This window comes from Pholcus phalangioides, unplaced genomic scaffold (genome assembly GCF_987345545.1).
Source record: "Pholcus phalangioides strain wild (caught in Gottingen) unplaced genomic scaffold, Ppha-v1.0 ptg000039l_1, whole genome shotgun sequence".
NCBI classification, from domain to species: Eukaryota; Metazoa; Arthropoda; class Arachnida; order Araneae; family Pholcidae; genus Pholcus; species Pholcus phalangioides.
In genome coordinates this window covers 25220061-25246831 of record NW_028301625.1, presented here as the reverse complement: position 1 = coordinate 25246831, position 26771 = coordinate 25220061, and the positions used below count along the sequence as shown (strand labels likewise).

The window sequence follows — 26771 nt, the reverse complement described above, 5'->3', positions numbered from 1 at the left end:
TTTCAAAAAAATTTCTGGTGTACTAGTAGTCTATTATTAAATCACGTGAAAATACAGGAATGTTCCTGGAAATACGAGATGTATGGTCATCCGAATAATGATTAAAATTAATTCTGGTTGTTTTAAGTCCGGTTTCTAGTTGTTTTCGATAAAGAGATGAATCTCTTTTTTTGAAAAACGTTATAATTTTATGACGCTATACAATGTCATCTTGCTTCCTTTTGTACTTCCAATAATTTTCTACCTCGCATATGTTTTTATATTGTTTTTAATCAATGTCAGCACCACGCAACCCTCTTCGATCACACATGCCACACACACTCTTGTTTTTGCCTATTTAGTACATTTTTTGCGTACCTTCATTTATCTATGTTTGCAAATGTTATAAACTCCTGTTCTGCATATGCTATGCAATTTCACCTTGCATCCTTTTGTACATGCAATAATTTTCTACCTCGCATATGTTTTTTATATTGTTTTAAACCTCCCTGTTTTGCATATGTTATGCATTAACAGAGAGAGAGTTATAATTAATTAATGAGTTTAACAATTAATAATTTTATTAGTTAATACTTTTATTGATTAATAATTTATTAATTAACATTTTTATTGATTAACATTTTTATTAATTAATATTGCTATTAAAATTTGAAATTTTCGCCAACTACAGTCGAATCCCGTTTTAACGAATACCGTTATAGCTAAAATCTCGTTCTAACGAACACTTTTCTAATCCCCCAAATAAGTTTACACAGGAACAATGCTAGGTAACCTGGAATTCCTTTATAATGAAATTTCGTTTTAACGAAGTGATTCCTCCGGTCTCTTGGCATTCGTTATAACGGGATTCGACTGTATATCATTTGTACGAACACCCTGGAGCTTACTTCGCTTCCAGTGCCCCACCAGTTTAAATTTCTTATAAGCCTGGTACAGTGCTTAGAGCAGAAATAGAGTGCTTATATTTCTTCTCAATGGTACAGTGTCACCTATCAGAAAATTAGTTTTAGTTTTTTTCCCTTCACCAAACAAAATTATGTTGCAGGAATATTCATGCAAATTTACAAGTCATTCTGATTGGTCGTTTTTATTTTGCAGAGTTCTCAAATCGCATGACATGACATAATTTCGCAACTTTAATAATCCACTGTATGTATAATGTCCCGTAAAATAAGGGGTCATATGGTCATCGTAGTAATGACTACTTCCGGGAAATCCTCATGAGAGGAAATGACGTTGGAGTTAGAGATAAAGTGACGTAATTTCCTCGACCAATAGGAACGTGACTTGATTGTTGGGGGTTTGATGCAAGAAGACGGAGCAGGCTGAACTTGTTTCAGTTCAAACTTCGAATTCGTTGATGCTGGTCATGTCGGATGATCGATCCGAAGTTTTTCTTTTCCTGCAAAGTCAGCCAATGAGCAGCTGCTCTTCAAGCACCATGTCGCGCATGCCCTTAAAAACAGAAAGCACTCGTTGCGATGATGAAGATGTAAACACTGATCTGGAAGACATGCCTACCATCGAAAATTGTCATTCTGTGATGAAATGGCCTTTTCCTTCGAAGTTTCAGAACTTTTCTTGGTGGCATTTAGGAAGTGCAATTCTTATTCCCACCATTGGAATAATCAGCAAAATCATGACAGGTGAGTGTTTAGCACTTCACTGTGTGTTTGCAAGAAACACCTATCTTGAGTTTGTCACAATTTAAGTTACAATGTATCTTATAGCAACAAAAGTATATGTGATGATATACATATGTAGATGCATTCACTTCCACTAAAGTTATGATGCTGAAGAACAATGAAAAACACCCATGCCAGTAGGAAATGCACAGGCAGCTCATACATATCCTAAGGGAAGGGTGACCCAGTAGGCAGCTTATACAGTGGAACCTCCATAACTCCACACCCCAAGGGGGTAGAAATATACAATTGAACCCAGATGTAATGAATCGGAAGAAATTAGCAATTTTATTCAACCTGTTTAAGATCACAAGTGTAATATTCCGTCCAAACATCAATGGAATATATTAAAACAAGTTCTCTGTTTTATTTCCCTTTTTTTCACCATGGCAAAGTTTTATAGCAACCTTATCAAAATCACCTCTGTCAAAATTGTCTTTTTTGGCTAACCGAAAAACGCTTTCTCTTGATAACCCGCAACAACTTTTTAGGCACCAAAAATATTTTTACCTAAGGAAAAAGGCATAAAATAATGCTTCTTTTGACATTTTCAGGACATATCTTTCATTTTGGCAAATATACTGCTATAAATTCCAAACCTTTTTGTGCTGTTCTCAGCCTGTAATTTAGTAACTTCACAAAGAAAATTTTAGGCACCAATACCAATTTTTCAGTCACTGTGGCAACCTGGCACCAGGGATTTGTCCAGCTTTGATATATAGTTACGAAAAATATCATAGCATAATATTTGAAGAACCCCTCGAGACAATCTGTTGCCAAACTGGAAATGTCAAGATATGCTCAAAGCTTCTAGATTTATCTAGAAGGTCTCCAGCCACAAAACCAGAACTATGCAAGAATTCTAGAATTTTCGTCATGTCTATAAAAATCATGCGATAGCCAGTGGGAGAGAGTTGTTGGATTTTATGCTCAATAAGAGAACTCTGATTTGGTTAGCGTGTATCTCTGCTTGTAAATACATGTAAAAATTGCTGTTCTGTAAATTGTGACGTCTTGAAGATTGTTTCATCCTCTGCTTATTTCAAGGACTTGTGAAAAATTATCCAGAACAATTTGGTGTCAGAAGTGGGATGCTTCAAGGACTTTATGGGGAAAACAAGAGAAATGAACAAGATGCGAGAACAGCTGAACCAGCTGATGTCTCTGATGTGACAGATGAAATTGGGCATTGTGGAAGAGATGAACAAATCTGCTGCCACTGTCAACATGTCCATCGCTGCCATCAACACCTCTATCGCCGGTGTGAAGGACGACGTCGATACTGCCATGGCTGGGGTGAAGGAGGACATAAACACACTGCTGTCACAGAAGTGAAAGAAGACATTGCCATCAAAGGAGTGAAGGGAGACATCGCTGTGTTGAAATTAGAGTGGACAGAATGGTCGACGTCGTAAAGAAGGAACTCTTCCAAGAGATGAATGCAGTTGACGAGAAGCTCTCAAAAAGGACACTGGAGCTGGAAAAGAAATTTTGAGAACCTGCTTTCCGCGGACGCTCACCCTGTCCTGCCGACCATAGCTGACATCATGCTCCAAAGCAGAATGTTTTGCATTGTTCTGCAACGAGCCCTCGGCTGACTGGAAATGTTCGGCAGTAAAAGTTCCCATAATTGTGTTTTCTTAAAATTCTTCCAGATTATTCTGAGACGTATGTTGTAGATTTTGGCATATTCTGCTTTGGGGATGTCACGTGGCCGAACATAAAGCCCTCGACATACGACGAGAAGACATTGTGGTCGATCTTCAGGACCAAGTTCGAGAGGATTGCCTCCACAAACGGATAGGACTGTATGCTCTTTATGCTCAAGGCCTTCCACCTAGATGCCACTCTCCAAGGTTCTACAGATGATTGTCGCTGAAGACCGATCCAGCTATCCAGCCCTGACGAACACGCTTGAGATGAGGTTCGGAGAAAATTATCTCAAGGACTTTCACTGGCTGCAATTTAAGACCAGGCAGCAGAGGGCTGGTGAAACATTGCAAGAACTGGCTATGGACATCGAGAGGCTCTCGCAGTTGGCTTATCTCGATTGCCCGCCAGACATTAGAGAGGGATTGGCCTTGTAGAGCTTCAACAATTCCATCAAGGACCCAGACATCCAGCAGGCATTGTGTCTGGGCAAATATAAGAACTTGAAAAGTGCTCTTGTCTACGCTATGAAATTCGAAGCAGCCCAGCAAGCTTTGAGGGGAGAGATGAATGGACAGCAGTGCTGTTGCTGAGGACTCTACAGCGGATATCATCAGAGAGCTGGAAGATCTCCTGAAAAGTGCCACCAAAGATCGTGGGACCCGGAAAGACAAGTCATGGGTGTACTGGAAAAGCCCTGAAAAAGGCCACTTGCGAAGCACATGCTCAGTCGCAGCTGCCAGTATGGGAGATGCACCATGCCGAGTGCACCATGTTTCACAGTTGCATGGTGGAGACCATGTACTCTACGTGAGAGGCGAAATTGATGGACTCCCATGTAGAATGGTAATCGACACAGAGAGAGAAGTCAACGTGAGCATCGTCAGGACGGACCTGGCTCAAAAATTCCAGCGACGACTTCTCTACGTATCACCATCGTTGCCGCTGCAGTCACCGGAGAGAGAGAATGACTGTGCAAGGAAAAGTGGAAGTCTTGATGAAGTTTGCCACGGTCACCTATCAACACACCGTCTTTGTGACCGACATAAAAGAGCAGTGTATCATCGGACTGGACTTCCTGAGGAAACAGATTTTTTTGGACATGAGAAATGACCAGTTGCACACACTGAGGGAAAATATCACTCTACTTGGATGTGGTCTGTAACATATCCATGGGTCCCCAGTGTAAAAGTCTGAAATCGTCATTGCATAAATACATAAATGTTTACTTTTTGTTTTCATTGGCAGCGGTGGTTGTGTGGCGACGATCAAGGCTGATCGTGATGTTTCCGGCTTGTGATCATATGTAAATGATATGACCTTAAAGCCAATTGGCTTGTTTAGACACGTGCGGCCGAGAGTTTTCCCTTTAAATACTGGCAGTATGTTGTCACAATCGCTCTATTTTCTCCGCATTTTAACTCTGATAACTTCTTGTTTGTTAGCTCAAAACGATCAGTTGAGGTTGTTAAACTAAAAAAAAAGTCATGTCATAAATTGAATAACTGTTGTTCTATATTTCCCGGCTGGTTCGGTGGAAATGATTTTATCACAAAAGGTTTCGTAATGAAAGTCTAACAGCTTTTACGAGTTTTACAGCACTGATCAGCTCATTATTGGCCTGCTCTGGATGATGAAACCCTGAATGGATCATTGGTGAAGGAGTCGATCTACACCAATTTACTAGTTTCCAAGGACTTTCATCTCTAATCTCTGAGAGATCTTTGCCTATTGCTGGCTGGCTGTGATTTGCTATAAACTCCGGAATTTTGTTCTTCAATTAGCAGTACTAACTTGGATGGATCTGCATTGTGTCTACCCTGGTCTATGACCAGAAAGGTGATATTCAGCAGAACATGGACTTCCCATGGTGAGAGCGAACCATATCTACTGAATTCAAATTTTTGAACTCAAAGAAAAACTTAAATGTAAAATTGTTATTAATGAAAAAAAATTGAAGGTTAACCTGTTAATATGTAAATTTACAAAAAAAAATCTAAGTGTAATAAAGCAATTGAAGTGATACAAAACAAATTTGTTTGTTTATTTCCTGCTTGTTGTCTGCTTTAACTGGATAATTCGTAACTGGCAAATTTCCTCCAACGAAAGAGTGATGGCCATTCCGGAAGCAGTAAAAGGTTTCATCCCCTTTGGCATGAAGAGGAAGATCCATCCTCAAAAAGAAAAATTGCATAAAAATGTTGACACCCTGATAAGAGGACCAGGTCCACAGAACCGTTGCCATTGCATTAAGGCTGAAGAAAAGTACGGGACAGTGAATCCTGTAGTGAGACAGATAACGTCTCAAGTGACGACCTTTGGAGCAACAAGAACACCCAGAAGGCCCAGCTAGAAGATCCTGACATACGACAGGTAATGGACTTGAAAGAATCCACCAGAAATAAACCAGTGTGGCAAGACGTTGCCTCTTCCAGTCCAATGACCAAAAGATACTGGGCGCTATCGGACTCCCTGGTGATGGGAGATGGCGTGCTGTACCGCAAATGGGAGTCAGAGGATGGAAATACGTTCCAGTGGCAACTCGTCCTGCTAAGGAGTCGTGTGAAAGAGTTAAAAGAATTGCACGAAAGCCTGACTGATGGACATTTCGGCATGATTAAGACTCCAGAAGGTCTGTGAATGATTCTGTTTTGACAAATTCAGGATCCATGTAGAAGAGTGGTGCCACCATGTAGCTTGTTGAATATGTCTTCGATCTTGGGTATTGAGTATCTGTCATCATGAAGTTGATTGTTTACAGTCACCTTGTAATCAGCACAAAGTCTTAGGCTCTCTTCACACGGGGAAACTGAAGTCCGGCAACTGATAAGAGAAACCTTTTCCTGAAGACGAGTACGTATATCGCTCTGGACTCCCTCACATGAGGAAATTGGCATATTGCCGTCAAAATATTGACCGTGACTCAGTCACTTGGCAACTGGCATGCTAGTCACTGCCAACTTTTGTTGAAGAAACCAAGAAACCGCCTCTAGCATTCCTTCATATTTTCATCATTCGAATAAATTGAAAATTAATCCAGAGTAGGCTATATATAATTATAATTATTAGTCGAAAGAATATAATGAAATTTCGACAGACTTTCAGCTCACAGGTAAATGCACAATTTCTTTATTTAAATTGGTATTATTTTGAAATTATAATGAAATCGGGCATCAGAATTATTTCTAAACTGTGGGTGCTCGTCTTTAGTTTTATATCGGAAATTTTAATTTCTGAATCAATTCTGGGAGTGCTCGGATCCATGTCACAAATTACTGTGGCTATGACGCCACTGAATGAAATAGTAAACCAGGCCTGTCATTTCAGCTTTTTCTGGGGGGGCAAAGAACATATACTCACTGTATGTATATATATCATTTCTAGTGTATTTTTGAAAGCTTTGGGGGGGGGCAATAACCCCTGATCCCCCCAGATGATGAGTCTGTGGTAAACACATGAGCCCACCCGGGCACATTTCAAAAGAAGATGGGCATCACGAAAATTAGATCTGGTAAAAAATTTCAGGAGTAACCAAGTGAATTTGCCAAGTAGGAAAAATTAGCCTCAGAAAAAAAAAAAAAAGCTTGAGGGCTTATGATGCTCTTAAAAGACGGCCCTGGGTAAGCACCTCCAGAAATTTTCAAAATACCGTCTACTTTCACAACATGTACCAAAACAAGCACGTGTTGTATAGGGATGGTCCCTGATTTTCCCCCTTGCTTGGAATGTCTAATTTAGGTCACGCACATCTGTGTGTGTGAGTATTTGGGGAAATCATTCCCTTAAATGTAAATTCATGTTGTTTGTCTCTAGTTATGCCTACAGTTTATTTTTTGCCTCTCGGAACTGTAGCTTTCGCCGTTTCATCTAATGAAACCTACGTGACAATACTTTAACTAATAAACAATAAACTTCTATAATAATCAATCCAACATATACCTACTGAGAGGCATACTTATTGAGGAAAAACATATTTTATTGTGAATTTTTTTCCATTGAAATCACTCAAAGCAAATGAAATTATACTAAAAAATTATATAATTTTACCATTTTATTTTCATTTCAAAATGATATCATTTTGAATAAAGAAATTGTGTATTTACCTGTGAGCTGAAATTCAGTAGCGATATTTCACTTTTATAATAGAAACTAATTTACTTATTTCTTTGTAACGATTTTTATTTAAATATAAATAAATAAATTTAGATAAATTTTGATTTTTCCTATCCCGGTTAACAAGATAGTACTGGAAGATAAGAAGAACTATAGACTGGGCTATTTTTACTCAATTCCCCGGGCTTTGAATATTTTTTTAGTAGCGCAGTGTGAGGGAGAACGGGCAACTCAGCTCGTTCAAGTCAACTCAACTCTCAAGTTGAGACAACTTGGGTTCGATTTTAGTTTACCTGTGTGAAGAGGGCCTTACAGAACCGTCAGATTTTGGCACAATGCCAAGTAGAGTTCCCCGTTCTGAATGATCCACTTTTTCTATGATCCCTTGATCACCCAAGTTATCAAGTTCTTTTTAAACTTTTTCACACAAAGCACATGGTGCTGGACGTAGTTTAACCATAGCTGGTCAATTTGTTGCGCTACAAATTTGTAGCAGCTCCAATTCGTCGCATTACAAGTTTGTCGCAGCTCCAATTCGTTGCGGTACAAATTTGTCGCAGCTCCAATCCGTAGCTGTACAAGTTTGCCGCTGTGTCAATTATATATATTGTGACGTCAATTTATATGTTATAGCGCAGAATCAATTCATCGAACTTTCACTGTACATGTTCCACGCGAGCTTGTATGTAGGTTTTTGTCTTACACGTGAAATCAAAAACCCCCAAAGCAGAATGTGCCAAAATCTGCGCCGTACGTCGCAGAACAATTAGCACTACTGCAGAACAATTTGGAAGAATTTGAGAAAAAGTGCAAAAAAACACTATTACATGTATGGGAATTTTTACCGCAGAACATTTCCAGTCAGGTGGGAATGTTTAGCACTATCGCAGAACAGTGCTAAACATTCTGCTTTGGGGTCAAAAACATGAACAAAAGTGTACACGCAGTTAACGGAAAGGTCATCAAAATTAAAATTACAATATCTATTACATTTAAAAATTTAACTGCATATAAAAATTTAATTACATTTGAAAATTCACTTATAAAAATTTGAAATGTTAAATAATTGATTTTTGCTGTGATAAAATTTCAGTATCTCCATAAGGACCTGAAATATCTAATTAATTAATGATTCAATTAAATTAATGTTTAATTTTCACCATGTAAGCTGCACTTCCCGCTTTTGTTGGGATTTCTATTTCTCACAGCGAAGGGAGTTGGGCGCAGATCAAGGGTAGAAATGTACAGTGCTTATGAATGACGATTCGATGAAGTTTTCATATTGCCCACAGGATGAGCACCGACAAAGACCATGTAATCACCAATAAGAAAGACGACTATGGGTCAGTCGCATAGATAAAATATAACCATTAATCTTATGTTTATAATCAGTCGCATATCTTTGGCTGGCTTGTTTGAATATTTTCACATAGTTTTCATTCGTTTTTGGTACAAGGTTGGTGTGCTTCGTCTACATTTTTCTGTTGGCAAAAACATGGAATATTGCAAAACCGAACGTGAAAATGATATTTTGGTTTGCATGTGTGTTTAAAAGTTTTCCCCCCATAATTCATGTTCCGAAATTAGAAAAACTTTTAATGCAATTGAATGAATTAGCCTATTATCAATTTTCTTTATTTGAGTTTAATGTTGTATCATAAAATAGAGATACAGATTATACGGATGACAAAAAATAATGTAGTAATTCTTAAATTAAATTGTTTGAATTCAATTTAAATTACAATAAATTGAAATCTTCTCATACGTATCGTTAAAAAAAGGTGGGGTCAACGGAATGCAGACCATTGGCCTACGTGCATAGAGCCCTCCCTCATGAAGCCGATTACGTACTGTTTGGCTGGACACCCTTCGTCCTGTTGCCAAGAGCAACCGTCTTTGCAGCTGCGTAGCATTCTCTGTTCTGTTTCGACGGGCTGTTAACCGTATATACCGGTCATCAGTTGCTGTAGTGGCGCGTGGCTGACTTTGCCCTGGTCGACGTCTAACATTTCCTGTTTCTTGGAATCGATTCCACAGCCTTGCAACAACACCTCTGGCGACTCCAACAGCGTCCGCGACACTACGTTGTGTTTGCCCGGATTCCAGTCTGCCTATAACACGCCATGCCATGGATTCTGGTAAATCACGTTGTTGAGACATCCTCAAGTCACCTTGTCTCAAAAAAAAGTATGCGCAATCGAATTTCACAGTTACGGCAGTAAAACAGACGTTTCTGCAACATCCCGATTTCTGCCCTTATCTCCTTTTTCTGGTTTTTGACGTCATGAACTTTGATTTGCATACGAAGTTTTCTTCTTCCGTTTCCTGCTAGGCTTTAAATTATGGATGATTCATTTTATGTTACTTATCGGTATACATCTTCACGTAATTTTGTTAAAACCATGTGCTCCCCTAATTGTTTTGAGCAGTGTAGTTTTCCTACCTGTGTGTGGGTGCTATTCAAACCTTGCCTCCCTTCTCTCTTTCTAGTTCATGTTCTTGATCATCAATTACTCAATTTTGGTTACGGCCTTTCACTTGAACTTGTCATCTTGGGATAAAGCCCGCATACCTCCTCCCCACCCAGGAAATATCGATACATTGTCAATAAAAAATTCCTTAAAGATATATTCTCTGCATGGATACATTTAATAGTTAATTACGCAAATCGTGCTGGGGGGGGGGCATGTTGATCACAATTTACACTCATGTCCATAAATTAAGGATAATGCCAGCTCCGGCAAATAAAGGTTCAGAAACAAAACAAACGTTACTTATTCATAAAGCCCATTATTAACCAAAAGATAAAGAACAAAAACGATGGTGTATGTACGATACCATTCATAAAAACTACGATTTTTGCTCTCTGGAGCAATTGTAAAAAATATCTCCTTTACAGAAACTTACTATTACATGGTTGGTATGATGGTTAATACATTGTATGTCTCCCATGCGATGAAATACAGTCCGTACAACGCCTAGGCATGCTGAGTATCAAATTATCGATCTGATCTTGGGGAAGATCACTCCACTCAGCAAGCAATGCTCTCCGAAGTTCCGGTACACATGTAGGAGGTGGTTGACGGGCTGCAACTCGTCGGCCAAGCATGTCCCACACATGCTCTATTGGATTCAAATCAGGTGAGAATGCTGGCCATTCCATACGGGTTATATCCTCAGATTCAAGGCATTCGTTTAGGATGTTTGCTCGGTGAGGACGGGCGTTGTCATCCATAAACACAAATTCTGCACCCCTAAACAAACGTACATGTTGTTCCAGAATGATGTCCCGATAAATTTGGGCTTTCATGGTTCTGGTTTGAACATGTAGATCTGTTCTGGAACCCAGTATAATTCCACCCCAAACAAGCAATACTGCACCACCGTAACGGTGTCGTTCAATGATGTTGTCTTGGTGGTAACGGGTACCTGGCGTTCTCCATATGAAAGTCCGACGTGAATCAGACTGCAAGCTAAACCTGGACTTGTCAGAAAACATCACACAAGCCCACTGTGACGGTGTCCACATTTCATGTTCTCTACTCCAGGCTAATCGCTGCTGACAGTCAGTTGCTGTGAGCGGAACACATCTGACAGGCCTGCGAGCATATAGACCAATATATCCCAAACGTCTGTACACGGTTTGCCTTGAAACTGTGGTACCCGTGGCTGCAGATAGCTGACGAGACAGGTCGGATGCTGTGCTCCGTCTGCTTCTTTTGGCAGTTACTGCCAAATACCGGTCTTCATTCGGCATTGTGACTCGGGGGCGACCTGTACTGTAACGTCTACTGACATTTCCGTTATTTTGGAATCGTTGCCAAAGCCTAGAGATGACACTTTGGGCAATTCCAAGTTTCTCGGATACTTCCATCTGAGTACGCCCACATTCCAGGCGGCCGATAATTCTACCACGTAAAAAATCATCCACATGTGTCCTCTGTCTCATAACTATTCGCTTATGGCACTGAGCGCCTTACAGAACTCTTGTGAACAATTTCACTTCTTTGCCACCATTCCTTATATACCCCCGTCTTACACTCTCGTCATTGTCACGTACTATCGGCATCATCTGGTGGCTTCTTGAAATTTGCATATCATTCTTGCAGATGTGTGTGATAATTCTACAGGTGAAATTTTTACTTTAGATTTCAATTTCCGTGTGATTCTGAATTATCCTTAATTTATGGACATGAGTGTATTATCTCGATGTGCACCCCCAACGCTCCTCGCTGCAAGAAATGGAAATCCCCCCTGAAAGCAGGAAGTGCTGCCTATACGATGGAAACTAAATTTTCAAAATTTATTTGATCCCAATTTATTATCTTGGTGTGCTCCCCAACGCCCCTCACTACGAGAAACGGAAATCCCGGCAGAAATGCGGCTTATATGGTGAAAATTAAATTTTAAAAATTTATTGAATCCCAATCTTGGTGTACGTTTCAATGTCCCTTGATGACTTCAATGAATACTTTCCTTCATTTTTTAAAAATTGAAACAGAGATGGGAAGGGGGAACATTTCCAATAAATGAGAAAAAAATTAATTTAATTTTTTACGCCTAAAGCAACTATCCTATTTATAAGATCACAACAAACATATGAATTTTAAAGCAATTCAAATTTGTCACGACGGAATGACTTTGCTACAACTTTGTACAGCGACGGAATGAGTCTGCGACAAATTTGTACCGTGACGAAATGAGTGTGACAAATTTGTACTGCGACGAGTTCGTGGCACGGCTAATTGACGCTACGACAAATTGAACGCAACGAATTGTCTCCTGACAAGTTGAGCGCAATGAATTGACCTAGACCCTAGTTTAACACTGGTTTGGTATCTTTCCATAATTTTAGGGTGCATGTATCTGGTGCATCTGGAATCTTGCCCACTGGCTGTTGAAAGACATCAGAGTATTCATTGACAATACTACTTCACCAACTCTGGCCATATCGCTATACCGCAATTTACTGCCATTAATGAGATGGGTTGGAAATGAAGGCGCTGTCTATTGTTGGTTGCCTCTAGTTCGTTAGGGAAAATATCTTATCAATATCCTCGCTCGAGTTCGAACCCAGGACCATGACAGCAACCTTCACAGTGTTAGACGAGCATCTTACCACCATGCGACTCGGGCGCTTCATTGACAATACTAGGAACAGATCTTGTTACAGCATACACTGGAATATGCTTCACACTTGTGGAATCATGAATATAATTTATGTGTTGATATCCAATTTACACTAAGGATAGGTTCTTTCTTCAAATTGACAAGGTATAATTCTTCTTCACTGGATTTAGCATTGTAGCATACAGTCATTTTGACGCATCAAATGGGTTTGAAAAATTCACCTGTATAACTTCATAAAAATATATTTGTTTACAGGATTGGATAATTTAGGTTTAAGTGCCTGTAGTTATGTTCATGATGCTCACACAGCTACCAGAGTCACGTTCAAAATGAAAAATTTTCCCATTTAACTGAATGACTGCAAATATTCTATCGTCTTTTTCAGCTGTGTCGGTGCATATATCAACAATTTGGCTTACTTGAAAGTGATCAGGATTTTCCACATAATGAACACTATTTCCTTCAGATTTGCCTTTATTTTTCCATTTCAGGAGGTCTGTAATACATACTCTACTGATGTGGCCTTTTTCAATCGCTAACAAAATTATGAGCATTTTACAGAGCATAGTTCAGCTTTTTGTAGGATTCTTCCGCGGATTTTGGCCTCCTGCAATCATCGTAAAAATTTAGCACATAGCATGAGGTTGATAACAGGTTTTTCAGCACTCTGCATTTTCATAACTAGGTTTGAACTTGGCGGTTTTTGGAAGTTCTTTTAATGTAGCGATATAATTTGAAATTGGCTCACCTGGGTGTTGTGTGCGACAAAGAAACTTCATCCTTTTGCAGAGTGATCTTTCAAGATTTTTAGCAGGTCCTCGTACGTCTTCGATGAAGTGAGAGACTGGAAAGCAGATGATAATACTTGAATCCGAGACAGTTGATTAGCACCATCTTCTTGGCTTTGGAGACATCTGGTGTCGAATCTGTGAGTCTCGGAATTGTTTATACCATCGACTAATGCTGTGAGTAGTTGGAAGTTCAACACCAGGGTATTGTCGATGAAAAGCAGTTGTTACGGACTCACACTTTGTGAAACTTAGAACAAAACGATTTCTGTTGTGCAGTCGCCATCTTGACAAACACTGAAGTGGCGGCCGAAGGAAGAGCATTAGGGCTACCTGTCGGCAAACTGCGTGAAACTCTAGATTTCCCTCTTTCTATCTATACATTATTCTATCAAAACGGATTAAAAGCTGAATAGTTTGATTTTTTAAAATCAAATGATTCTTTTTGAAACACCCTATATAATATACATGCAAAGTTTCAAGTTTTACAGACCTCTGGTGTAACCACCAGTGTTGCATACAATGTGTTATTTGCAATGCAAAAGCCTTTGGATACCATTGGTGCTGCCTAATCTCTGGATGGTACAAAGAGAGCGATCTATTGCCTGACACATATTTTTGCGTTCTTCTCTGAAGGCTCTTACCCACCTTGCTATTGTTCAGTAAGGTGATGCACCGCAAGCCTCTTGCAGTCCTTGGTGACAAGTTGTCTGCTTCCAAATTCAGATGACATCACTAGTTTAACACACAACAAGCATTTCTGAGAAACAAACTTCATGTTTTGGTTCACAACATATACACACACATTACAACATGTACTCATTCATTGGCCCCATACTTTTTTCACTTTTTATTGATAAACTCAATCAGGGTATCGATGGGATTACCAGTGAATTCGCGGATGCTGTGAAGCTAACGGGGGTAGTCAGGAATCAAAGCGGTAGGGAGTTGCTCCAGACCAACTTAAACAGGATTGGAGCATGACGTTTAGCGTTGACAAGGGCATGGTCGCTCATTTTGGTTCAAACAACCCACGTTTCTCGTACGAGTTGAATGATCTCACTATCCCGGATGCAACTAGGGTCTCCGATTTGAGAATTCTCATTGCCAAGCGGTTTAGGTTTTCTGAACATTGTTCAGCGATGGTAAAAAAATCTTATAGAATGCTCGGTTTCAGTTTCAAAAAAGTGTTTTCGCGTTCTCCTAAAGTCATTCTTCCACTTTTCCAAGGCTTAGTTTGTCCTGGACTGGAGTATGCTGTAAGGTTTTGGAGACCATACCTGCAGAGGGACATAGACTTGGTTGAAGGGGTGCAGAGAAGAGCTACACATGCCCTTATTGGCACACTGGGCTCAAGTTATGAAGAGAGACTTCATTTTTTGCATATGTTTACATTGGATGAACGCAGGTGTTGGGGAGATATGATTAGTGTTCAAAATTTTCAATGGGATGGATAGGATGGACCATGAATTATTATTACACCATCAATCCACTGCTTTTACAAGGGGACACCAGTATTGATTGGTGAAGGACAATTCTAGATTATGGTGTCACAGGGAATTTTTCTGTAATAGGGTTGTTAATAAATGGAATAACTTACCCCCGGAGGTAGTAAATTCTAACACAATTGACACGTTTGAAAAGAAATACGATAAACATGTTGGTGTAAATCGAGAAGCTATCCATACTTAGAATAAGACAACCATAAGTATCCTTTATGGGCATTGTATAATATTTTATCCTTTATATATATTGTTTGTAATTGCATTTTTAATTGGGTTGCTGTTTTTTGAAATATCTGACATCTATATTTGTTATGAGCATCTTTTTCTCAGCCACCTCTTTGGGCGTTTTTCCTCTGTTGTGGCATTGTATTTGTTAAATTTTCATTCCATACAGGAATGAATATAGACAGTGTGTGTGTGCCTGTGGGGTTTAGTAGTAGTCCTTGGTGATACCATTGTGCATTGCGACCTCTAGCACATTCAATTTTTAACCACTTCTGGTCTTGCTGCGGAAATATTGCAACAGTATTCCGACTGGCTTGTTCACAACTGCTCTGTTCTTGCTATCACTGTACATGCTCATGGAGGGGAAAGGGTGAGCTCATTTGCTCTGAGGAAGGGTAGACATTTTACTTGTGGTATAAATGACATGGCCAACCATGATCAGGGAACAAAAGATAAACATTCATATATTAATTATATTTCGCATATTATTTCCAGAAAACAAACAAATTAGAGCATAGAGACTATTTCAGACTTTTCCACCAGGGGTCTGTGAATTATGTTACATGTTCAGAAAATGACACTGGTGTGACAAAAATGATCAAATTTAAAAAATACTCAAGTAGTTTATCCTTAAGTCGAATCCTGCTAAGTATAGATGAAGCTTAGTACTGCTTAATATATCCGCTTATATATACATGAAGGAATTCATGAAGATTGGTCAAAATTGTACATTCACATTGATATCATGTACATATATAGTGAGTGACAGTTGATTATATGTACAGGGTGCCTGTGTAACAGGGCATATATTTTACTGGCGAAGCGTTGATCCTAAAGGCATACTTCCAATTAGAAAACACATCCAAATAACGTGTAGTACTTAGGTATGCCATTCATGTTGCAAGGGGTTGTATACCTCTTAAAATAAAAATGTTAACTTTTTATACGGACACCCTATACTCAAGAACTCAATTACAAAGTTGTTGCCCTGTCTCTCCTGATGCCAAAAAAAAAAAATCCATATTTCTAAGTGCAATATTCACTGAGATTTTCGAATTTGAAAAATTGAGGAAAGTTGGAAAAAACAGCATTAAATGTGGGGAAAAACAGTTTACTCGTATTCAACTTTATTAACAAAGTTAATAAAGTACTTTAAAAGTAAAAGTAAGTAAAAAATACTTTATTCAACAAAGTTAATATTTTATTTTAATAACTATGCAACCCTTTGCAACATGAATAACATATCTGAGTACTACACGTTATTTGGATACGTTTTCTGATTGGAAGTATGCCTCTAGGATCAACGATTTGCTAGTAAAATACCATGGTTACCTATACACCCTGTATATAGAGATTACTATGCTAAATTAATTACTTTTGAAATTATGGATTTATTCAGAATGCATTCTCACAATTAACTAATACAAAATGTGCAGTGAAATTGTGAAAAACATTTGCAGAAAAATATGTTGCTATCTGCGAAATAATCTCAAGTTATTTTAATTATCTTATTTTCATAGGTTATTAGTTGCTATTATTAATTAAGTTTTCTGTAAAGAAACCTATTCGTACATAAAATATAAAAACTAAAATGCTTAAACATATATCTTACATAACCTTTTTATGTTAAAATACCTCAAACTGTCTTGAGAATATATTTTGTAAAATGACAAGATATAGTGAATATATATATATCTTATAAAATGACAAGATATAGTGAATATATATCTTATAAAATGACAAGATATAGTGAATATATATCTTATAAAATGACAAGATATAGTGAATATATATCTTATAAAATGACAAGATATAGTGAATATATATCTTATAAAATGACAAGATATAGTGAATATATCTTGTAAAATGAGTAATTTTTTCCATTTTTCAGACTGTTTGAATACATTCAGGGTTCATAATAGAGAAGTTCTAATAGATGCAATTGATAACAGGCCGAAAGGAACACCTCTGTTAACAATTTGCAATCATCATTCTTGTCTTGATGATCCTATGTTATGGGGTATGTTGTTTTAGATGTTTTACACAAATTGCCTAAATTTTAAACTCTCTCCATCCTTATTACAAATCTATATCTCAGATAATAGGTATTTACAGGAAAACCTCGTTAAGTCGTCACCCTAATAATTCGTCTCTCCGGTTAAGTCATCATTTTTCTTCAGGCCCTTCCAGCGTTTATAGACAATAATGTTATTAAACCCTTGTTTACTCTTCTCTAATTTCAGTTAAATCAACACCATGAAAATTTTGATAGAGAAGAACAGATTATTTTTATGGCACCCAAACTCTCTAAAAAAAGGGCTTGTTAATAGCATTGCCATATGGTTAAAAGTCACCATAAAATCCTATGTACCAAAACGGGACAGTTTAAGTAACAAAGGTTATGCTGGGGAAGTTCATTTGTAGAGTAAGGTTTTTGAAACGTTAGGGACTGTTTGAGCTAGACCTGATTTCTGCATGGACCCCCACTAATTTAGGGCTTCAAATTTAAGCAAAATATCTTTGTTGAAAAACCTTCTGTTTACTTTTCCCTGCCCCCAAGTCAAAAGTGGATTCAGTGTTCGAGATTACCTTGTAGCTGTATCATGAACTACTGATGAAGAATTACAACACTAAAATTAAATTTCATGTATATGTAAAATTAATGTGCAATCGAGTTCTATTGTGAAGAAAAGCTAACTATTCTAACAGTTGCTCTGATTAGTCTAAAATAAAAATTTCTAGTATAAATCAAAGTTTACCAGTATATTTTACCATAATAAGTTAAAGAATAAAAGATCAAAAAAGGTAAAGAATTTCTATTTTTTCTTTTGCTATCTATAAATTTTATTAATGTGGGCTCTTCACAGAGAAACACGGCATCTATTTTCCAAACCTTTATTATGCGCACAAAACATACAAGACAATCACACACATACATAACAAAAAACGCAGCCTTTCCCGCTGACTTCTCCCAGCGAACTCCTGTTGCCAAAACTAATCTTTACAATACTACTTATTCCCCTGCGTGCCGCAGCACCATCTACCGATAACAAAAAAGAACTACAACTAAAAATCCTACAGCTCAGCCATCCTGCGGCTCACTGACCTCAGTGACATTTTAAATGGAACACAATATTCGTATAAGCATGAAAAATTCAGAACATAAAATTTGTATCAGCATAAAAAATTCAAAACACAAATATTCGTATACATTTCTAATAACGTTTCATGAGATCAGCTGCAGTAGCAGTAGTCGTGCTGTTCAAGACCCTCTGCAACTTATCAACGTGCTTGAACCACTTTGTTGCATTGTCAAGAGTCAATTTGGTTAGGACTGGTATTTAAAGTATGGTGGATTCTTTCTACCTGTCCGTTCCCACGAGGAACACCTGTGGCAATCTCCAAATACACGATGCCCTTTTTCAGCACAATAATCACTGAAAGCTTTCGAAGCGAATGCTGAGGCTCAACTTCTCTAAGGTGTCCTCTGCTGATGTAGACTTAACTGAATACAACCAGGTGAATTTCATGAACACATCTACAGCAGTTAGCATATGCTGATAATTCTTATTCGTTGAAGGTAAGGGACTTATGAAATCAATGTGATAAGTTTCTAGTGGTACATCTGCTTTTGGGATTGGGCTCAAAAACCCTTCCTTTTCCCTACATTTTTTGTTTGCCAATATGCATGGAACACAACTGAGAATAACTTTCTGTCAGTATTCTTCAGATTCATTGTCAGCAAGCAGTGCTCTAAGGGCACAAATCTGTTCATCTTCTAATTGGGCATTCTTCAGTTTCGCATCAAGGTGTCATTCCCAACTATCATGACTGGGTGTTTACTTGAGGCGTCGACATGCTGCATCCTATGACCAGGCCTATGAGTGATTTCATAATCAAATTCTTCCAGAAGAAGAGCCTATCTAGTGATTCTTGTAACAAGATCTTTCTTGTCCATGGTCTTCTGAAATGCTGAACAGTCTGTGACAATTTTGAATATTACCCAACAGATATACTCAGAACTTCTTCAAGGCTTCGATAATTGCTAGTACTTCTAGCTCATAGCTACTGTACTTCTCCTCAGCGGGACTTGTTTTTTTCGATATGTAGTAAACTGGATGTAAGTTTCCGTCATCAGCTTCTTGTAGTAATACTGCACTGTTACCATGTTTGCTGGCATCTGTATGCAACTCGGTTCTCCGCCCTTGTTGAAAAATACTTAGCACTAGACTTTTGGTTGGTAATGTTTTGAGCTTCGTGAATGCTTCTTCTTGTTCAGGACCAAGATCAAATGAATGGTCTTTTCTCAACAAATCACTTAGTGGTTTGACGATCTTGGCGTATCCACTTTCTGAAATATCCTACAAGTCCTAATAACTCGGGATTTGCTTCATGGGACAGGAAATTTTTTCACTGCTAGTGTCTTTTCCTCGACTGGTGTGTCGACCCATTTTCTACAATATGGCCAAGGAACTCACTCAACCTGTCATTTCAAAAATTAGCATTTTTTTAAATTTGATCTCGAGGCCATATTTTGACGCCAATCTCAGAGCAGTTTCTAACTTATCTAAGCCCTCCCTTTCATCAGCCGAGGGAATGATCAAGTTGTCCATATAAATAATAACAACACCTTTGTTCATGAGGTCCCTAAAAATGCTGAAAACATACCTCTGACACTTGGGCTGGTGCTTAACCCGAATGGGACCTTATTAAACTCAAACTAACCGTCAGGGAACAAGAAGGTACTTTCTACAGTCTTCATCAACATCTACATAGAAAAACCCATTTTTAAGATCCAGTGTGGTGTACAATTTTACACCCTGCAACTTATCTAGAACATCTATCAACGGCAGAGGAAATCTGTCTTTGATGAGCTTCCTGTTCAATTTTCTATAATCAACACACAACCTAGTTGTGTTGTCCTTTTTCTTCACCAGTACCACTGGGCTGGCATAGTCAGAAGAATTTGGTCTGATAATTCCTTCTTCCAGCCATTCATGGATCTGCTTGTCTCTCAGGAAATACTAGGCGTCAAGCTCTCTGATATACAGGTGTTTCATCATTGAGAATAATTCTCATAGAGACATTTGTTTTTTCAATCTTTTCCGGCCTGTAAGACAAAACAGTCTTTCTTAGCTTCTCCCTCACTTCTCTATCACAAATGTGACCCAGTTCAAGTTGGTCTTGATCCAATTCAGATATCTGCATGAGCCAATGTCCTTTCTCCTCTTTGCGAAGAGTGACTTCACTTTCGTCGAAGTGCAATGAAGCCTGTTTTCGGATTCTAGCTCCAATCACTGCTTTGAAAGTTCAGTTGTGTTATGGGTACAACATGCCACGTAAGGGTAAAGTTATTTCCGTCCAACTCAACTTCCTGTTCAAAGGAACCTTTAGTCCACACCTGTCCCGCCCCAATTTCATCTGTTTAGTAGGAACCTCTCCAACTTCAGTACCGTTCCTGTGTTCGGTAATGTGAGTATCTGACGTTTTCTGCTTCTCGCTGTCCTTATTGAACGATGTTGAGCAATTGTTGTTCTTGAATAACTCGGGACACTGGAACTTCAAGTGGCCCACATTGCCACACTCATAACATCTCATCTGACTTTCGTTCTTCTCAGTTTGTCTATTTCCAAACTTCCATCCTCCTCCTGCTTTATTTTTGCCATCCTTGATTTTACAGAACTTATCCTGGAAATTTTTAAATGTTTATTTCGGGAATTTTTGTCGTTCCCACTCACCAGCATGTAATGTTTTGACAGGTCTCTTAACATTTTCGTAATCATCAAACTTTTCTGACAGTTCAGTAGGAGAGACAATTACTCCATTCGTCTAAATGATAATCTCGGAAATCAACTGGGCTTTGTTTTTTAATTCAATCCGTGATGATCTAATCCCTTAACTGATCGAATGTTGTTACTTTTAAAGCGGATGTCCAGCCATCAAAATATGCGCATAATTCATGATGAAAGTCTCGCCAAGTACCGGTCTGCTTCTTCTGATGCGAGACAAACAGCTGACGAAACTTTTCCGCCGTCAATTTAAATCTTTTCATCAACAGTTCTTTTACAAAGTCATAATTCTCCACATTCTCCTCGGACTCTCGTGCAATCAGTTGGTTCATTTCATGAGGTAATAGTCCTAGAAGATGAGTGACCCATTCCTCCTTTGGTAGTGATACCCAGTGAGCTTGCCGCTCAAAGAGCACAAGGTAGAGACTTATATCATCACTCGTATTGAACCTTTGCATCAGGTTTTGGAACTCTCTGCCTGGACTTTTAACATTTTCAAAATAAGTCCTTCCACCTGATCGGGATTCTACCTCGATTTTCAGTTTCTCTATTTCCAGTCTCATACGTTGTTCTTCCAATGCGTCTCTCCTCCATTGCTCCTCGATTTCATCTCTTCTTCGCTGCTCTTCCTTTCTATCACCTATGATAGTTTTCAGCAACTCTTTGCAAAACTCCTCATCATATTCTTTGCTTTCCAGAATGTCCTTCTTGAGATCTATGATTTCGAAGTTAGGAGGAGGATCCAACCCCAATTCACTTGCGAGCACCCTCAAGTCCTCTTTTATAGGAGTTCTTCAGAAGAATGTTTAGGAGGAGCATGTGTGGTTATAAAAGTAGTAGCCCATCCTTGGTGTAAGTTTGAAAAATAAAAATAAAATAGACTTACTAGAATTTTTGAAGCTGTTATAGCGAATGCTTCCTAATTTTGAAACTCGCTATAAATGCATTAGATTGCTTTTATATCTTTAGCATTTTGAGAGTGAAGCTGTACTACAGTGCTGTTTGTGAGATGAGAAATTCATGATATTTAAAAAAAAAAAAAAAGAGACAAATTTTAAATTTGTCTTGAAAATTTGTCAAAACATTTCTTTGAATTGAAACCAGGTGAAGTTTCTCTTTGTGTAATAAAATCTGGGATAGAATTAATAAATTTTTTAGAATGACTTCTAGGTATCACTTGCTAGACAAACTGTGATGGGGGAAACCACTACCGCATACATACACTCATTGCCATAAAAATTTGCGCACCAAGAAATAATTGTGGGATCGAAAGGAAAGTTGGCCTGAAGGTACATGTCGGGCAGATATGCAAATGATTGGAAATGCAGCGTGATTGTGCATTGCGTAATGCCACTAGAGGGCGTTGAACTTCGTTCTCCTTGGAGTATAAAACAGGTAAGCAGAGCTTGCTGGAGTGTATTTAATCGTTTGCAAAGGAAATGCTGAGGTAGACATGCCGTTATGCCGCCGTCGAAGACCATATGAGCAGTTGTCAGAGTTCGATAGGGGAAGAATCATCGGGATGATGGAAGCTGGGTGTGGTCATCTCGGCGAGTAGCTCGTCAACTAGGCCGTTCTGATTTTACTGTGAGGAGGTGTTGGGACCAGTGGACAGAAGAGACGTCATTTACATGGCAACCAGGTTCAGGACGCCCTCGACAGACCAGTCGTCGAGAAGACCGCCACATCATCCGAAACGCACGCGTAGAGCCAACTGCCTCATTGGCCGCTATACAGACACAGGCAGCAGCTTCACTACGGGCCCCTGTGTCTTCCTGAACCATCGCAAGGCGCCTGGCTGAAGGACATCTGGTATCGCAGCGCCCATTACGTGTGCTGCCAATGACACCCACCCACCAATGCCTCCGTTTGGAGTGGTGTCGAGCACGACGGGATTGGACTGCAACAGAATGGAACCAGGTCGTCTTCAGCAACGAATCGAGATTCAACTTGAGCAGTGATGACAATCGTGTTCGTGTGTGGAGGCCCCGTGGTGAACGCTTCAATCCTGCCTTCGCTTTACAGCGACACACCGCTCCCACAGCTGGTGTCATGGTATGGAGTGCCATTGCTTACGATACACGGTCACCCCTAATATTGATCCATGGCACAATGACAGCCCAGCGGTAAGTCCATAACATCCTTCAGCCACATGTGTTGCCACTCATGGCAGGGCTCCCAGGAGCCATTTTTCAACAAGATAATGCTAGGCCACACACAGCAAGGATGTCACAAGACTGCCTCTGCCACATTACCACCCTTCCCTGGCCTGCTCTATCCCCAGATTTGTCACCAATCGAGCATATCTGGGATCATTTGGGACGGCAAGTTGGACACCCTACGAGGTTGGTCGAACTAGAGGCGCATTTACAGCAACTGTGGAACGAGATGTCTCAGGACATCATACGGAACTTGTATGCCTCAATGCCCGCTCGTATCGCATCGTGCATTCTCGCTAGAGGGGGTCCAACAGAGTACTAAAACTTCTGTTCATCTGTACTTTTTTCTGCAATAAATGATTCTTTTTCTTGGATTTTCTAATCACTTACTTATATCAACGTAGTACTTACGTGTGTAAAATTTCGTTTCATTTTGACGACTTCTTCTGGGTGCGTAAATTTTTATGGCAATGAATGTATTAGGCATTGGTCGAATATCAAAATTACATTTGATAGGACACAACAAATCTTCTCTTTTATCTAAAACAATGAATGATAGTGCTCTCAAACATTCAACTGTTTAATTTTTTTTTTATTACTGCCTTCCCCCACATCAATTGGCATGCCAGGAAATACAAATTATATTTGCTTTTATATCTTTTGGGGTATTGCAAATCGCTCATAATAAGGGAGGTTCTTGTTATAAGCAGCACTTATATCAGACTTTTATTGCATTTCCTATTATTTCTTAGTAGTTCGTTCTACATATCTAATTGATTATCATCAAGTACTGTTGTAATATTCAAGTGATATAAGCAACTTTTATATTATTCAACTGAATTAATATTCAAAAATAATTTTTTTTTACAGACCAGTATAAGCTGAATTAATCAGTGTTTTTCTCATCATTATATTTTAGGCATTCTTGATTGGCGCCACATTTTAAGTAGTAAAGTAATGAGGTGGACAGCTGCAGCTCATGACATTTGTTTCACCAATGATTGGCATTCTCAGTTCTTTGCTTTAGGTAAAACATTTCCTGTTATTCGAGGTGCTGGTGTATACCAGAAAGGAATGGATTTTTGCATTGAAAGATTGAATGCTGGTGCTTGGGTGCACTTTTTCCCAGAAGGGAAAGTTAACATGGCCAAAGCAGAATTTCTGCGATTGAAGTGGGGTTAGTATACAGTGTTATATATTCTGATGTAAAATTTAATTTCCCAGTGAGAAAAATTGAGTTTTAACTGTTCAAGTTATGCAGTTAGTTAATATGCAAAGGATCATCTAAGCTCCCCCTTTTTCCAACTCTGAACAAAGTGTGTTAACATTTGTCCCTATAAACATGTGTACTTATAATTATAAGTCCAGTTTAATCTTTCGTTTTTATGGGTTGAGTTTTGGCAGGGCTTGCAAGTCATTTTCTTCGAAGCGATATGTTAGACATCTTTGGTAAGGTGATCATTTTTGACACAGAAATATTGTGCTTAATAGTACTTTATCTGACAGGCATTTCTGAATGATCCAACATTCTAACAATTTGCCTGTCTGTAGTTGTTGCAGCCTCCCGCATCATGGCTATGGCTCATAATTGATATTACTGGCTCATAGTGAATTCTATGTTTAGATTGTTGTAAATCAGTTAAAGTTTTGTTAACAATAATATGTACACGTAATTTCCTACCTTTTACTTTTAGCATCCACATTCTACAAACCAAACCTCTTGGTAAAATGGGGCGACATCTGCATTTTGTGTAAGCTGTGAAAATCTGTTCTGTTTTTATACCACACACCTGACGTGATCCCGAGTCATAGTCCTGATTGTCTAATACCAAAAACCATTAATTTGCATAAAATGGTGTTTGTGCCTAAACTTTTGAAACACCTTATTTTCACACTTTGATGAGCTCAGCATAATCAGTTGTGATTTTTGTGATCTGATATTTATTCAAGGTACAAACAATTGGATAGGATGCAGAGATCAATGTCAGAAGGAAAATTCAACATGCCTCAGTGGGTGAATCAATCATCCCCTCATGCTATCCAGGCAAGTGTGCTAGACCACTGTCACATCAGAGAAGCACCAATCATTTTTCTTCCTTAGAGCGTGTTTGATACCCCAAAGAAGTCGGTTGAATTTTCTTTTTGAAATTCATCTCTGTATCATATCCAGTTGTCCGTATCATGTAGGAACAGAGAAGAGTCACATCTTTCTGTATTGATATTTATTATACAGTCTTATGCTTTTTTAAATTGAAATTCAGAAGATTTTTGTTTTATGTTCAGTAATTTTCTAGAAAAAAAATTTGTATACTGTGCTTAAACTTCTGAAACATACTATAGGTGTATGAAATGAATGATAGAAATTTTTTTTAGCATCATTTAATATTATATAGTTACCAGTACTATGTTTGTTATAAAAATATTGAAAATAAATATGATGTAAAACCATAATTTTCTAGTCAACATTAACATTCTTTTATGGGATTTTTTTAAAGTATTTCTGCTCATTGTTTTGTATTATTTTAGGTATTGGTCGGCTTATTGCAGAGTGTGCAACTAGTCCGATTGTCTTACCATTCTGGCACCTAGGTAAATTTTTTTTTGAAAATTTGCAATACTTTTTTTAATTAAAATAATTCAGGTGGGGGGAGGTGCCCTGGTGTGCCCCCTTTCACCACAGCCTTGACTCTCAGTCACCTCAAATTAATACATCACTATAAATATAGCAAACCACAAAAGTTGAAACAAGATGGTTCAGAAATGCAGGGCGAGTAAGAAAATGTAAGCAAAACTTCAATGTGTAGTAGAGCGTAAGAGAATAAATACTTTTAGCTCTAGAATAGGTGACTCGGTTATAGCAGCAATGGTGGCAGAAGACGCTTTCCCCACACTAAGGACACTACCATTGAAACTCCCTGGGACTTCATCCTCAGAATTTGTGCCACTGTAGCTGTGTGCAAGATGCCTAGTATTTTCTAACACACAAAATTCATTCTATTAATGCTGTGAAGCATATATTAAGTGTTGGCTGTCACTCTTTTTAGCAATTCTTGTAAACAGCTCATTTGCCAGTGTTCATAGTCATTATGGTGCTCATGCCTTGACAATATGTGTAAGAAACACTGTTTCATACTTCCAGGGTAAAGGATAGTACAAATGGGGGGGGGGGGAGAGTTGTTTTTCTCGCTGTAGATAATTCGTGTTTTAACTTTTGTGAGGTCAGCTCTGACTTCAAGGATTGTGGGTGTTTTATTCTTAAAGTCAGGGCTGAACTCCCTGAAGTTAAATAAAGAATACTTAAAGTGAGAAAAAGCAACTCTCACATTTGTGTATACCAGGTCTGAAAGGGTTAAATGGAAGATACCCAAAATATAGTGGAATGACCCAAATGAAGTAAATTCAGGAAATAAACTCGACTTGGAACAGGAAAAAATTCTGTAATTAAATTTTGAAGTGCTTATAAAATACTTTTGAAAAAAATGTATGTGACATAAACAGTAAGTTGATATGTCCAGAAGCATATTTGGAAAAAAAATGTTCCTTGAAGTATTTTTACTAGAATTATTTTTAATAATTGAAATCATGTTTGTCATATTTTCTTTATTCCTTTTATTTTTATAAGTAGTATTTTCTGCTTCACAGGAATGGATGAAGTGCTTCCAAATATAGAGCCCTACAGACCAAAAATTGGCAAGGCAAGTGAATAGCAACCATTGAATTACTGTGA

At 38.4% G+C, this 26771-nt stretch overlaps 1 protein-coding gene across 1 annotated transcript in view; it reads left to right on the top strand.

Annotated features, from left to right (window-relative positions):
• The first annotated feature begins 1323 nt into the window (after positions 1-1323).
• Taz (tafazzin, phospholipid-lysophospholipid transacylase) overlaps positions 1324-26771 on the top strand; it is a 31598-nt gene continuing 6150 nt past the window's right edge. The window contains exons 1-5 of the mRNA XM_089253761.1: positions 1324-1646; positions 16988-17116; positions 23964-24221; positions 25571-25633; positions 26687-26739. Of these exons, the coding sequence (XP_089109887.1) occupies positions 1361-1646; positions 16988-17116; positions 23964-24221; positions 25571-25633; positions 26687-26739 (789 nt within the window). The 5' untranslated portion in view covers positions 1324-1360. The remainder of the gene's footprint in view (positions 1647-16987; positions 17117-23963; positions 24222-25570; positions 25634-26686; positions 26740-26771) is intronic.